General features: G+C 36.7%; 1 protein-coding gene across 1 annotated transcript; it reads right to left on the bottom strand.

Moving 5' to 3' along the window:
- Positions 1–1,179: 1,179 nt before the first annotated feature.
- On the bottom strand, positions 1,180–15,518 carry LOC110698566 (kinesin-like protein KIN-12F). The gene is made up of 37 exons (XM_021876012.1): positions 15,054–15,518; positions 14,274–14,931; positions 13,993–14,148; positions 13,822–13,905; positions 13,291–13,410; positions 13,082–13,195; positions 12,902–12,994; positions 12,607–12,767; positions 12,429–12,503; positions 12,242–12,329; positions 12,101–12,159; positions 11,947–12,010; positions 11,788–11,853; positions 11,531–11,701; positions 11,123–11,227; positions 10,805–11,040; positions 10,657–10,726; positions 10,506–10,562; positions 10,228–10,281; positions 10,024–10,103; positions 9,839–9,920; positions 8,278–9,654; positions 4,974–7,466; positions 4,781–4,888; positions 4,567–4,688; positions 4,368–4,455; positions 4,200–4,274; positions 3,354–3,623; positions 3,079–3,177; positions 2,866–2,934; positions 2,714–2,775; positions 2,525–2,636; positions 2,337–2,447; positions 2,014–2,184; positions 1,838–1,903; positions 1,622–1,741; positions 1,180–1,468 (listed from the first exon to the last, which is right to left on the bottom strand). Exons 2-37 carry the CDS (start codon positions 14,928–14,930, stop codon positions 1,331–1,333), a joined length of 8,073 nt encoding a protein of 2,690 aa, XP_021731704.1. The 5' UTR covers position 14,931; positions 15,054–15,518; the 3' UTR covers positions 1,180–1,330.
- Positions 15,519–15,915: the final 397 nt, after the last annotated feature.

Below are 15,915 nucleotides of genomic sequence, written 5' to 3'. Positions count from 1 at the left end.
AAGGATTAATATCGAGCTTCCCTAACTATTATTAATACTCATACATCTACTGCATTACTTATTTTGGTTTCGGTCTAACCATGACAATATGACTGGTCTTTGACTACCCCATGCATTTAAACTTACAAAATATGTCATACATCCCAATTTAAATACTAGTACAAAAGGTACATTGTGCCACCTTTTATTGAGGTCAGTTTGGATCCTTATTTAATTTATCAGTTACTCCGTATTTAACTTAAATAACTTAAATTTTGAGTGAAGGTTAGAGATTTAAATCCCGATCTCTCTAATATTTTCAGCCAAGATCAGCAATAGGTAAGGGCATGATTGCGTTGATCAATGAAGTGTATTAAGTATGTGTAAGACATGTAGCTTTCCCAATGTATGCATGACTAAATGTACCTCTTTTTTGTAATTACAACGCTAGAGATTTTACATTTACCAATGCACATTTTATTTCATTATTATCTAAATTTTGTTCTTATAATTTAGTACACTCCACATTTAAATAACAGCTCAATTTCCTTTTTAAGACCATATTTAAATAAATGCTTCATTTCTGTTTTTGGAAACTTCCAACAATTTTACTATTTTCCTCCTCACTAATGGTTCTCTCATATCATAACATACCAATGTTTCGCTGATCAATTACAATAATTAAATCGGACTACATAGTATTGATATAATAAACACTCTTATAACTCAAAAAAGTAAACCACAACTACACTAATCAATGTTTTGGTGGTGCCTTTTTCAACTTGTTAATTTGTTTGTTTATCATCTTCTTATACATTCTCCAAGTTCAATGGAAAGAGGGATCCAATAATAATATGTTATATTCCTCATTGCATGTTCAAAGACAATTGGTAGGTTTCTCAAACTGGCAAGATCAAGCACATAAGACATCCTTTAATTTAATATGTACTCGATATAACAAAAGAGCTAGTAAGGCTCATTGTCAAAAAAAATAAATTGTAAAGCTGATTTCCCCAACGATGTTGGTAATTTTATGTAATCATTATAATGTAAGTAATACTTTTTAATTAAGTTTCTTAGTAAGTAGGTAAATTAAGAATATTTCATATACGAAGTAATTTTTTCCTAGAGTATTTCTTGCACAATCTCAATTTCTTCATATCATATCAACTAGAGTGACAACAATTCACAATGCATGAATTGCTATAAACACTGATTTCAACAAAATCATACGTATGGGATACATACAACAAAAGAATAAACCTATACAAGCCAGCAAACTAAGCTTACATTTACTGGTAAATAAAGAATACACATATTTACAATTTAGCAATAAGCTAACAACTCACTGCTATCGATCAAGTGCCGAAAAAAATGGTGATTGGGAACCTCTTCTGGGTGTTTGCCGATTATCCCCTGACCTTGAGCTAAATGGTGAAGGATCTTGCCTAAGCTCTGATAATCGGATTCGTTCGTTGGTGACCCTATTCTGTAAAGATCAGCATTATACATATCAGTACTGAAACCACAGCAGCAGAAGCTAATAGTTACAGTAAGTCGCGATCCTATTGATATACTAGTAATATTTTATCACTTATCAAGATATAGAGTGATGTAAATGTAGCTAGGTAAGTATATGGACCTTTAATTTCAAATCATCAACTTCTCTCTCCAATGAAATCACTCGAGTTGCGAGCTTCTGGAGAGCTTCATCGGCTGCAAAAAGGTTGACTTCAGATGTTGGTTTCCTAACTCCCGCAGTCTATGGACAGAAAATTCAAAAACATATAAGCAACACGATCAAGCCAAATATAAGACTAGTATTATTATACAGCATAGGCTGAATTTAAGTGTCTACCTTTAGAATGCTTGTATATAGCTCAAATAATGTCTGTGCCAGGTGCAGCTTTTCCTGTTCGATCTCCTGTAAAAAAAACACATTTTGTCAGTTGAAGAACCACTTAAAACTACCAGTGCTCTCTCTTGTGGCTCCAATAACTCCAGCCAGAATCAAACAATTTTGCCAAAACTAACCTTTATTTTTCTCTTTAGTCTTTGTTCCTCGTCATAAGATATGTAAGGACTTCTTCCATTGCAAGAACGATAATGAGCCAGTTCTTCCTTTATGCGTGTGAGATATGACTCAGCTCTCCGCAATCTACGACAAAGGTCTTCATTTTGGCTTTTCAGCTCATAGTTTTCTTCCTGATACAATTATAGAAAATAATATCCGAGAAATTGTATAAAATCTGACAAAATGACAGTGATTTGGGGAGCAAAAGATAACTATGATTTGGGGAGCAAAAGATATGCAAAGTAGAGTGATCATCCAAATTAGAGTTAAGATTAGATACTACCTTGATTTTGGCGTGATGGTGTATACGCTGTTGGATGTTCTGCTGACCTGATAATTTCTTCACCTCCCCTTCAAGCTCCGTTACTCTCTCCCTATTATTATGTATCTCCACCTGCAACTTACATAGGAAAAGTAAGTATATTTTTCAACAACTTCAGGAGAGAAATCTGTAAGAGGAGGTATCCTAACCTTTAAAACTTCATTTTCCGAGGCAAGGAACTGCTCTTGCTGGCGGTGCTTTTCTAATGCGTTCTGTGTAGCAACCATCTCAGCCCGTTTACTATCAATTTCTTCGAGCCATCTAAAATTTTATTGAACACATGTCAGTGAGGCTGAGTAAAATCATAGACAAGTCTAATTTCCATTAACAGATTTTACCTTTGCCTTTCTTCAATAAACTCATCGAGTTGCTTTTTCAGCTTGTTCACCACCTCCTGGTCCTGAGCCCAAAAAAAAAAGCCAATGCTTTTCAGGACTAAGGTATCCCTACCAAACAGATCTGTAGTAACTCGTTAAAACTTATACTTCACCTGCGGCTGTATGTTATCAAGTTGAGCCTTCTCTGCTATCTTTTGAACAGCTTGTTTATCTAGCAGTGTCTGCAATCAGTAAATGGGGGGGGGGGGGGGCAATCACTATGCAGATTTATAAAATTGTGCAAATACACACAAACTAATAAACATTTAGAATACATTCCAAGAGACTCGAATACGTTCCAGGCCAATCACGACCTCCACACTTACCACATAATTGCTCATATCCATTTTTACTCCTAGTAAATCTCGGATTACATCATGTGTCATACTTTCCGCAGTAGCTAACCTTGCATTTAACGTAAATATCTGGAGGGAAAGAAATTAAATTAGAGAGGAACTGCATAATATAATAGATGACATAGTACTTAGAAATAGGACAGCAAAAGTCCTAGTGTCAGAATTAGAGAGGAACTGCATAATATAATAGATGACATAGTACTCAGAAATAGGACAGAAAAAGTCCTAGTGTCAGAATAACCTACTTCTTTCTGTCTGCTTGAAGCCAAGGCTTCAAGCTCCTCTATGCGTTGCCTTTCAGCATTAAAGTCCTCATCCTTCTCTGATTTAAGTTGATATCCCAGACCAATGCACTTGAAAGGGGAACCAGAACCCTTTGGTTTGAAAGGAGAACCTGAACCCTTAGCCTTGAAAGGGGAGGCAGAACCCCTCCCTTTGCTGGTATTTTTTTCCAACTTATGGTTGGATACCTCTTCTGATTTAAGTTGTTCAACCATTGCTTCCAACTCCTTGAACTGCACGTCAGTTTATTAATTTAATATAAGAAATGAAAATCAACAAATTGTGCCACCAGAGACCCAGAGAAGACAGCATGAACTTCAAAACCATGAGAGGGTGTTTGGTACGTGGGAATTGAGGGTGGGATTGGGAGTTTTAATCCCAATTGAAGAAAAAAACCTTGTTTGTTTGATGGGAATGGGAATACAATGGGAATGGGAATATTTAGGGGTGAATTCCCACCATTTTATTACCTAGGGAGGGTAGGTAATAAATGGATGGGAATGGGAATGGGAATAGGTATAAAATGCCATTTTTGCCATTAATGAAAAGCGTGAAAAAGAAATGTTAGTAAGGGTATATTTGTAAAAATGTAATTTATTCCCTATATATTCCCACCCACTATCCAAACAAGGTATTGGCATATTTTCATGTATTCCTAACAATTAATTCCCAATCTCATTCCCAACTTTTAATCCCAAACTCCCATTCCCACTTTTTAATCCCCGAACTCCCATTCCCACATTCCAAACGCCCCGTGAGGGATAAAAAATTAATAATAATAAAAAATAAAAATAAATAAAAAATTTAACCTTGTGTTTGTACGCACAAGCCTGTGCTTCTGCATGCAGTGCCAACTCAGTAATATGTGCTTTGCACTTAGCAATCTACAAACAGATAAAAGAACCAAAATCATATTTGGATTAGGTCACAATTGTAAGCTTCAAACAAGAGAAGCAAGATAAGTTCTAGGAACAAACCTCTGTGTCTTTATTATTCAGCTCTTTCTCAAGAACTTGTATCCGCATCAAGGCTTCTTGGAGATTTCTTGATTTATCATCAAAATGCCTGCGTAAAAATAATATAAAAAAATAAATAAATAAATCACCGTATTAGTAACTTGCTGTAGCAACAATATATTCCAATCAAAGACACAACATTTAAATGATGCTCAAAAACCTTTTAATGTCAGCATCAGCATTTTCAACATTCAGCATCTGGGTTTTCAGAGACTGAAGCTCTAATTCTAGCTCCTCCCTTTGCAACCTTTGCCTTTCAGCTTCTCCTTTTAGAGCATCAAGCTGCATAGACAAAAATAGTATATAAGATCCCAATAATGTGAGAGTTACTGAAAAGTAAATATAAATGTACTAGTAAAAAGAAAGAAAAGCACCTTGTTTTCTAATACACTTATTGTCGAATCCAACTCTTGAACAGAGTTCTCTAAAAGTTGAACCTCTTCTTCTTTCTCTTCAGCATAAATCCTCCTAGATTCAGCTATCTGCATTCGGAAATGGATGAATGTTTTCTGCTTCTAGCTTAAACGAAAAATTATATGTACTACACATGCTTCTATCAACAAGTACCTGTTGAGCTTCTGCAGCAACGGCTTCATTCTCCTCAGCAAGAGCATGAGCAGTTTCCACCTTTCCTTCCAGGTTCTGTAGCTTCTCTTGGAGTTGATCCTTTTCATTGTTTACTTCATTCAAGTTGCTCTTTAAAGATTCAACTAATTCATTCACATGGCCTAGAGTGTTTCCCATTTCAAGTAGTTCATTCTCTAAGCTGTCAATTATGCTCTTTTTCTCAACCAATTCCCTCTCAAGAGAGCTTCTTGCCGCCTTCATCTCCTCCACTTGAGACCTCAACACCAAATTCTCATCAGAGAGCATGTTTACAGACTGGTTAGCCTTATCCAAGTCCATTTCCAATACAGATACAGTATCTCCTTGTCTCTTCACCTTAGCTTCAAGCATTTGTCCGTAGGCGACTGCCTCATCAAGCTCATGTGCTCTGGAAGCTAATTCACTTTCTGTAGATTCCAAAGCAGCAGCTAGTTCTTCAATCTCATCCTTTTGGTCTTTACTGTTGGCTGCAGACTCTTGCAAAAGACGTAGATCAAACAGCAATCCATTCAGAACCTCGTCTTTCCTCAACAATTCTTCTTGCATGGAGAAGTTCTCAGATACTAGGTTATTGGCCATAGAGTCTATGAATTCCAACTCCTTTAAAAACCTTGACACCAAATCTAGGTTTTGACAACCATCTTCAGAAATTTGATTCAGAATCATCATAATTTTTCCTTCAAGCTGTTTAAGCATCCTGCAACTCTGTAGCTCTGCAGTTTCAAATGATCTGGCACACTTGGCGACCTTAGAACTGGAACAGCTAAGCTCTTCAGTGTTTCTTTGCTCAAGAGACCGAACTTCGTTTCTCAAGATGTGGTTCTCTTCCTGTAGTGCATTCACTTTAGTGGTGTAGCTTTCCAAATCCTGGCTCTTGTTGCACAGTGCCTCAACTGTAGAAGATTGGACACACTGGAAGTCATTAAGCTCTGCCTTTTTCAGATCCAAATCTTTTTCAAGGGAGGCAATTCTAGACTCCAAAATAGAAATGCTCTCTAGTAATCTCGAGTTCTCCATCTTGAGTGTATCAATAAATCCCGTAGATGACTTAATATTAGAGTCTTTCTCCTGGATATCCTTAACCAGGATGCAATTTTCACTCTTCAGATCAAGTAATTGGTTTTGCATTGATTCATTTTCTCTTTCCAACAACAATAGGTTGTTTTGAAGATCTTGAGACGAAGATTGCAGCAAAAACATCCCATTCTGCATATTCTCGAAATCATTCTCCCTCAAGGTCAGCTGCTTTCTTAAAGACTTGTTCTCTGCATTGAGTGTTTGTATCTGGGTCAACACTTTTGCCTCACCATACACAGCTTCATAAGCTCTTTTCTGCATTCTAATAGCATCTTTTTCCCTTTCTGACATGAGCTCTTCTCTCAAATCTGCAGTTATCTGGAGGATAACAACCTCTGTCATCAAGAAATCAAAAGCAGACTGGAAGTTTGTTTGTTCCTTCTGCATAGAAGCACAATTGCCAGCCAAGTCCTGCAGCTTGGAAGTCAATATAAGCTGCTCAATGTCTTTTGAATGCCATTCAACAGTGAAAAGCTCCTCTTGTTCGGCTAGGGACGCCATCATTTGTGAATTGCTCTGACCCAACTCCACCATCAAACTAGAAAGCTCAGAACTCATGAAGTTGGACCTTTCCAACATTAAATCTTCCTGATGCTGAAGAATCGATAGCTTTTCTTGAAAGTGGTCCATCTTCAAGTTAAGCTCTCTGGTTTCACCTTCTTTCCTTACGATGCGATCAAAGCTGCTCTTAAAGTCAGCCAACAGCTTCCCCTTGAGCATTCGACACATTTCAAGCTCCTCTATTGATTTCAAGTTGTGCCCCTTCAAATCATATATCACAGCATCAGATTCACATATTCTGCGGTGAAGAACTCCATTTTCTGCATTCAATGATGTCACTGCCTCTAACAGTACCCCCATATGGCAAAGATGTAACACTGAAAAAGCACAATCCTTCATAAAAATCTGTGACCAAATGTCCTCAAGTGATGAATGCATCACTTGGACAGTATCGTGAAGCTGGGACTTTATACAGTTAAAATCATGGGTTAACGACATGAACGCATCCTCAGATGTATTCTGCACTTGAGAAATGATACCCCGCAAGTCCTCAATAAGGCTCAAATTTTGTGAAACATCCATCTCAAGTTGTTTCTCAAGATCTCTACATGTCTGATCGTTCAATTCATTAGCAGATTGTAGTCGCTGTACTTCACTAATTAGACTGTCTCTTTCACTAGTTAGCACGTTGTTCATATTTCTGAGGTCTTCTACTTGAATTTTCACTGTTTCATTTGCTAAAAGCAATTCATTGATCATTATATCAGCCTCTTCCATTGTGTCCTGAGCTTCTTCAAACTTAGCAAGAAGGCAAGAAGTCTCTACAGTATTTTGAGCAGTCATTGATTTGGCATCTACCAGTTGCAGCTCAAGTAACTACAAAAGGAGTGTAAGGGCATTAAGAAGCAAAAATCAAGATGATCAAAAACAGAAATAATCATGATCAAAAGCACAAAAGCATAGCAGCTTATGTAAAAAGATGAAACACAGGAAAAAGAATTCCCACATTGTTCATAGCATTTTTTTTTTTTAATAAATTGTTCTAATTATTACTAGATCAAATTAATGCACGTGATGAGAGCTTCATATTTTGTTTAACAATTATGACAACTCATATTATATTGAAAACAATAAACTGTAAAAGAGTTCATATAAAAGTAAGGACGGTTCAAGTAATTTAGGTGGACACTAAACACCTCAAGAGTTGTGCTATATGTTAGAAACTGTTTGTTATGAACATGGAGTTAGAGCACATGCTATTTTATTTTCAAAGAGTTAGATTTAATACGCACAAGCTTCGAAAAAGAAAAAGGAATAAAATCAACCTGTAACAGGAAAAGAGAATAACATAAGAAAGAATGAAGAAAAATTATTAAAAAAAAAAAGAATAATAAATAAAAAAAAATAAATAAAAAAAACTGTCCTCAATCTAACCACTGACCAGAAGCTTATTACCTTGTACGTTTTGCACTATGATAACAGTAATTAAGACATGTCCAAGATTTAGGAGCAAAAGGAAATGGCAATTGAACAAGCAGAATGTAGTAAAGTGACGTGCTTGCCTAATTGGCTCATGTGACAAAAGATAAATGGCCTTGGCTTGGTATAAATTATTCTACGTGTAAAATGCTTATGCACCAACGTTTCAGCACATTCATCAGAGAAATAAATCGAACAAAAAACTTACTTCTTTTCTTTGGTGCCAAGAGCTTTTAACTTCTTGAGCACATCCTTCAACCATGTGCAATTTATGATCCAGAGCCAAGATTTTACTTTCGCAATTTTTTTCAAAGTCAGTGAAAGCTGCTTGCAGGCTAAGCACTCCAGCTTCCACAACTTCTTTGCTTTCACAACCCTTCTTCTCAGACATGTATATCTCTTCCTCTTTAGCAGAGAGGTGAGCCATTATCTCTGCTCTCAGCTGCTGTATTTCAATCTCCTTCTCATAGCACTCTTGTTGGTGAGACTCAGTCATGACCATTGCTGCGCCTCTAAGAGACATCAACATACGTTCCATGTCACTGGCTCTACTATTTGCATCCTCTAAACATCGGTTTAGTTGTTCAATTATTGATTCTTTGTCAGATACCTGCCTGATCATTTTACCAAATTGTTCAGAAATCCAGCCCCTTTTATTTGAAAGGGAAACAGAAGCAAGTTGATCAGAGGCACTTCTAAGAGCATCATGTCCCTCAATAAGAGATTCTTCAATCTCACAGCTTAATGCTTCCCAGTCTTTTACCAGTGATTCCATCTCTATGTTTTTCTCTGCAACACTTTGACGTAAAGCTTCATTCTCACGTGACATCATGTCAGAAGATTCCTGCAGTTCCTTCAGTTTGATCTCAAAAGTATGGAGCTTGCTTTCTGCCTCTTTTTCTTTCAAGTCACTCTCCTGCACACGGTGCTGAAGCACAGAAAGCTCTTCCTGCAAGCAGACAATCACTTCAGCTGTTTCTGCCTCAGCTTGCCGCCGTACTTCATCCATTTCTTCTTCGTTAGATCTCTGAGAAGCATGGTCACTTTGGTACCACGTATTTAAACGTTTAGCCTTGTCTAGAGAAGCTTGCATCCTCTTCAGTTGTAACTGCAAGGGAGAATCTTCAGATTCAGACTGCTTTAAACATGAGAAGGTAGATTCTTGGTCAAGTCTTCGTTCACTTAGTCCAGCAATTTGAAGTTCCTGCTGGTTCAACAGCTCCAAATAATGGCTGTTACGGATTTTAAGATCCTCAATCTCACTGATAGATAAAAGTTGTTGGGACTCAAGTGCTTCAATTACTGACTTAGCTTCATTTAGATCCCCTTTGGCATCTTCCCACTGCTTCCTCATTAAAATCACTCCCTCTTCTGCCAATTGGCCATCTCTAGTTAATGAAGACACTGTCTCCTCCACTTGTCCACGCAAATTCCTCTCTTCTTTCAGAATTATTTTCAGTATATCCAGCTCTAGTTCCAAATTTACTAATTCTTCAGCATGTCTTGCCTGATCTCTATCCTTATTTGTACTCTTTTCATCAACTGCATCAATTGCTTGAACTCCAAGACATGGACCTTGGATTTTCTGTGATATGAACAAGATCTAGTAAATATTTTTATCACTAAGGAATCAATCCTTCGACGGAAGAACAGCATAATAAGCAACAAATTTTATTGGCTAAGCTTCAACTTGTGCAAGCTTTTCTTTCTACAGACATAACCATTCATATATCAAATATCAATTTGACCTGGTAATACGTTTATAATACCTTCATTGTATCAGGAATCAGAATTTCATCATGAATTTCTGATTCTTTATTCTTAAAATAAGCTTGTAAGTCCTCAATTTCTCTGCAGCAAATTAGATACAAGTCAATTAAAACAGTTGAATTAACTGAAGTAAAAAAGCCCTGGAAACCCCATTATCCTAGTAAATACCCAGCGAAGCTGTTACCTGCTTAGTTTTGCATTAGTTTCTAAGCAAGACTTCAGCTTGCTTTGGCACTCTTCTAACTCTTTCTTCGTACAAGTTAACTAAAACCAGAGGGGGAAAAAAAAGGAAAAAGATAAAATTAAAAAAATAAAAAATAAATATTAAAACTTGAAAGTAATACCAAAATTACAAGCCATTAATATAGCTGGGATATAAAGTTGCTACCTCAGAATGGACACTTTCATTTTCTTTGCTGTTATTTGGAACTTCCTGCACCACCTGCAATATGGGCATTTGTAAGACATTGTAAAAGAGATCTTGCAAACTCCTCAGCTGCAAACTGAAGTTCCCATATTCTAATTGTATTTTGAGGAAAATATCTTATTTGGGCCTTATTACTCTGATAGTAATGCACTTTTCTGATCAAGCATGCTTCTATGTGACACGGCAATCCGACTTAGCAGAAACACTATTAGAAATTAAAGGAAATAGACATAACATACTTGAGCCAGGTCTCCATGGTTATGCTGCTGGTTACTGTTATCAAGTGAGCGGATAAGCTGTAAAAGAAACATGACAAGGATTAATAGCTCAACAGTGGAGAAGAAACTGAACTGTAAGGAAAAATATTAATTTTCATATCAATGCACAAACCTGGGCCCGCAGCTCAGATATCTCTTGCAGTAACATATCTCTTTCACCTTCCTCATAAAAGTCTTGAAATCTGCAAATGCATCAAAAATTACACCAGTTAATAATGAAACAATAATAAGGTTCCATTTTTTTCTAGGGGAGGTTAAACCTTCTCAGCTGTTCTAGTAACCGAATATTCTCCACAGCAAACCGGGTAACTTCTGGGTTCCGATCAACTTTAGCTCGCAACAGTTGAATCTCTTCAGAGAGCGCAGCATTTTCTTCAAGCAGATAAGCATCCACTGGTTTCAAATCACACACAAGGGACTCCATTCTTTGAATCTTGTCTTCACGGAACTTAAGCATCATTTTACTACATCTAGCGTCCTCTTCTCTTTGACGAACCTGAAACATAATAAATTAAATGAGTCCACTACCTTGAACTGTATTATTTACAACTTTACACTCATGAAAACACAGCAAGTACCAAACGATTCAGCTGCTCAATTTCAGCTTCAAGCTTCTTGATGGAACTTTCTGACATCTGCTCCCTTCTCAAGGTTCCAGCAAGCATCAATTCCATGGATTTTAACTATCATAAACAAGACAGCAGTACCAAATAATCATAAGTATATGAGACACTGCTATTTTTTAAGATTTGCACAGTATAACATAGAGTACATACTTCAAAACTGAAAACATGATATGAAATCCCTGTTCTAGTAACAAAAAAACATAAGCCAAATTCAAATATACAATGTTCTATCACAAAAACGATAATGTTCAAATCACAACAAAAATTTTGAGACAAAATATGCAATGATTTAGCTCATTTTGATGATTTAAAAAAAATATTTTCTCGAAGCTTAATAGTTTTTACAGTTATCCAGAATACCTGTTTGGAAGACAATTGTAGGTTTCCCTTGGATTCACACCCGAGCAACTCTCCAGCCTGCTCGTCTTCTTTTCTACTTTCAATGTCAGTGTTTTCCTGGATTCTCACTGTATAGGGATCGAATGTCAAAGCTCGAGAAAGATTTTGACGTTTCAAAGCAGAAAGCTCCTCCTGTTTTATTGCAACGTCAATTAGCTGTCGAAAGTTTCAAAACCAATTTCACAATCTTTACAAGCACCATAATTTACTAAACATACTTTTAAAAGCCATATTTGGTGATGTAGCATAGCAACATCCCCCGAAGAGTCTTCATTCACCACAGCCTAAAACAATATAAAACAAGTCAAATCAACAGAAAATTTGACTAGCTGATATGTGTAAGTGTATATAACATTTCTGAGGGAATGATAACTTACATTGTTTTGAATCAGTTTTGCTCTTTGAGCAAATTTTAGTGTGTTAAGTGTTTCAGAAGCGCAGCTAGATAAGACCACAGCAATTGAGGTTAGAATGAGCAAGAGTAGTGTTACAACTTGTTAATATAAGTCACGTAATTGTCAAGATCCATACCAGATAGAAGGGCTTATGTTGGCAATTATCATGGTTTTTGAATTACCACCAAGTGAATCCTATATAACACGATCTCTCAAAGGTGAGGTCTGATACAGACAAGCATGAAAACAGCTAGTTTTAAAGATGAAGAAATGTAACCTGAAGAAGAAAGGTCAGCCTTGAATCTCTGTAAGGAACATGCCTTGGCTTCCCATGAGCTATATCCACTAGAAGCATTATTACATGACTGCAGAAAAAATTTTCATGCACAACATCAATCGTTAATGAAAGGATAATGAAAAGTTAGGAAACAGTTGCAAAGAAAATTCAGCTTCTAGTAGATTACCCCAATGTTGACAAGGATTTGTTAATATTTGCAGCTTCTTTCAATCGTTCACCTTCAGCACCAGATGATTTCTGCCTGCAAATGGCAGTTATGGTATCAACATGACATGACTGATCCAAAAGAAGTGCTGGAAAAAGCAAATATGCCAGGAATGAAATCTCTTTAAGTTCAGTGTTACCTTTCTGAACCAGCCAGATCGACAAGATTAAGTCTAGCAAATCGCAAGTTAGTTGTTGAATCCCTCTCCCACTTACTCTCGATTACACATGTGAAAACACTGTGAGACCTGCTGCTCTCTCTATTCATATTAGTTGCAGCAACTTTCCTATTTGAGGAACCCTATTGCCAAGAATTCCAAGATTGTGACAAAGTAAATGTATAGGACAAGAAGCCAATACAGGGGCAGAACTGATAGCATAGTAAATTTGCAAGTGATGAAGGCTTAGCAAGTCAACAAGCAATAAGAATGAAACCTGGATCAGGAGTCTCAGGATATCGCCTACAGTGTGAACCTCAAATTCCGAAAGGTTCTCTACATACACACCATTGTTAACATCTTCACGAAGCTGTTTAGATTATGTAACAGACCATTAGTAGAGTTATTGCCATTCATAAATACTAAGGACTGGATGTTATTAAGTTGTGAAGCTTACAAGCAAATTTGTCGATGACGGATCAAGGAGATCAGTAATCTGCTCATTATAGATCTCTAAAAAAGAGCACCTGCAGCTGTACTTCAATTTCTCATCACTTCGGCTTTCCTCTTCCTGGGATATCAGAACATTTGGAAGATATTCTTAGCTCACATAAGGTCCAAGCATTGGTTGATCAGCCAACATTGTTGAAGGAAAATAATACTTACTGCTCTGATTCTAGCAAACAAGAATTCAAATATTCTTGGTGTCATTCCACGATGTGGACTAGGTGTGAATTCAACACCATCCATTTCCCCAAGCATTGTGTAAGTTTTTCCACTTCCAGTCTAACACATGAGAGATGGCCATTGATTAGATCAGTATAGTAAGGGGAATTATGACCATCTTAGCTATTTTGTTTGTGAATCAACATTCGCAAAAACTATGAAGTACATCTTAATGGCAGTGGGATCAAGAGCCACACATAACTCATCAACATAGGATAAAAGGAAAAGATACAATTTTATGCATAAAGGCCACATTATGTATAAATTTCAATACTATATTGATGCCTCTTGCCTCAATTTTATCATATGGATGTCAAATATGCAAGTATACCAGATAATCGAAATAGTGATGAAACTTTTCAACACCAAAATCAAAGATACTTTTTCTTCAGTAAAAATCAGATATACTATGATTAGTCTTTTCACATTTTAACTAAACATGAAGAACAAAACTAACAAAAGATGAATTACCTGCCCATAGGCAAACATGCAACTGTTATATCCAGATAAACAATTCTCTACCATTGGCAAACCAGCCATCCTAAAAAGCATCTCCTGCAGGCAGCATATAATATCAGAAACATTTTCAGACTTAACAACTTAGCTCAAAGGTGGCAAAACATAACCAGATTTTGACTGTACCTGATCTACTGTTTCACATGCTACATGATCAAATGTAAATCGAGTTTCTGGCTGCCCAATCCAAGTAATGCTTTGTGCACTTTCCTGCCTCACACATCTATTGTATCCTTGAGTATTTTTCTCAACACTGTTGAGGGGTCGTACCCTTAATATAACCTAAACAATGCACCATATTACAAAATAACTCTAGTATTCAACTTTTAACAACTACTGCAGTATGCTAAAAATGTACCCAAATACAAGTTAACTAACCAAACATTGGATATAACAACTACATGTACCTGTACATTGTGATCCATCCAAAACGACGGATCCTCTTTGAGATCAAAATGTGGAACATCAGCACTATCAACAACACACTGCTGAGCACCAGACACCGAAAACCTCCTAGACAATGCGGGATAATTCCCAACACGAACACTGCTATTTCCAGGACGTCGTTGGCTACTCATTGGTGCAGCATACCCAGGGTTCGGAGGCTTACTCACACTCTTAGTTGGTGTAGTCTGAGTAGTAGTAGAAGTACTCTCAGAACACCCACTATAATTCCTCCCATTAGCATTAGCTCCACTAACCCTAGGTGTCAAATTCAATGAACCTCCATTTCTACCAGATAGTCCCAACCCCAAATAACTACTCATCTCAGACCTCCCATCATCAACCACACCCGAAAACCCGAACCTCTTCCTTCCTAATGTCCCAAACCCTTGCCTCTCCGGGGTCCGAAGAGATTCCGAGGTTTTAACCTTTGATTTCACAGGTGTTCTCTCAAATTTACTCTTAACAACAGTCACTTCTTGATCTAAATTAACTAGTGGAGCTCTACTAGCATCTAAATTGCTTAAATTAACAGATGGGTCATTAGGGTTTATAGGTACATTCTCAATTTCTTCATTCTTTTCGGGATTACGACGCGATAACTTGAAATCCCGCATCATCCTATTTCAATTCAGCATTAACATTCATCAATTTCACACAAGTTACATAAAATCATCGACAAAATAAAAATCTTACAATTGCAATTTATCAAAAACAAAACAAAAATAAGAAAAAAAAAATACCTGACTGACGAATTAAGAAACAAAATATGCAACGGACGAAATCCTGAAATTGTTTTCTAAAATGTTGCTCAAATTCAGCTGCTAATTTCTCCAAATTTTGAAATAATCCTTAAAAAAATTGTGGAAACTTAAAACAAAATTAAAGGGTATTTTCCCTAAAGTTTGAATTAATCAATCAAACATGATTTTGAAATTGTTACTCTTACTTCTCTCTCCTCACTTACTTACTGAGTTTCTCTCTCTTCCTCACTCCGACATTTTCACTTCACTCAGTATCTGAAGTTTGAACTTGAAGACACTGAAGAGAGAAAGAATTGAATTTAGATTTGAAAATTGAGGGGAAATCGACGGTTGAGATGTGCTAATTTTGAAAATGGTTCAAACATCGGACGGTGAGGATGCATCCGTGGTTCAAATAATTTGAATTTGCCTTAATTACCCTTTTAGAAAAAGGACAAAAGAAATTAAAAAAAGGGGGAAAAATGGAAAATATAAGTTGCAGTTCCGTAAGATCGTAATAAGTGGGTTTCAAGACTTGTAACAACGGCTATGGAATTTGAATTTTTGTAATTATTGATGAGTTTCCTTGGATTGGGACCTTCCTTTGACTTTTGAGGTTTGACCTTAACAAATTTGGGTTGGGTTGGGTTCTCCTTTGGGCTCGCCGACCCAATAGATTGGGCCGGCCCAATTTATTACATAAGTTTTTTTAGAGAAAAATTAAAGTGGTCTTTTTCATAATTTAACCAGGGTTGTTCACCGGTTTCTGATGTGACTAGGGTTGTTTATTGGTTCATACCCAAATCAAATCGAAAACCAAGTACTTTAAAATTCAAATGCGGAGATCGATCTAGTTATGATA

Source organism: Chenopodium quinoa, unplaced genomic scaffold, assembly GCF_001683475.1.
Source record: "Chenopodium quinoa cultivar QQ74 unplaced genomic scaffold, ASM168347v1, whole genome shotgun sequence".
Classification (NCBI taxonomy): Eukaryota; Viridiplantae; Streptophyta; class Magnoliopsida; order Caryophyllales; family Amaranthaceae; genus Chenopodium; species Chenopodium quinoa.
The sequence above is the reverse complement of the archived record's forward strand: the minus strand, read 5'-3'. Positions and strand labels throughout refer to the sequence as shown.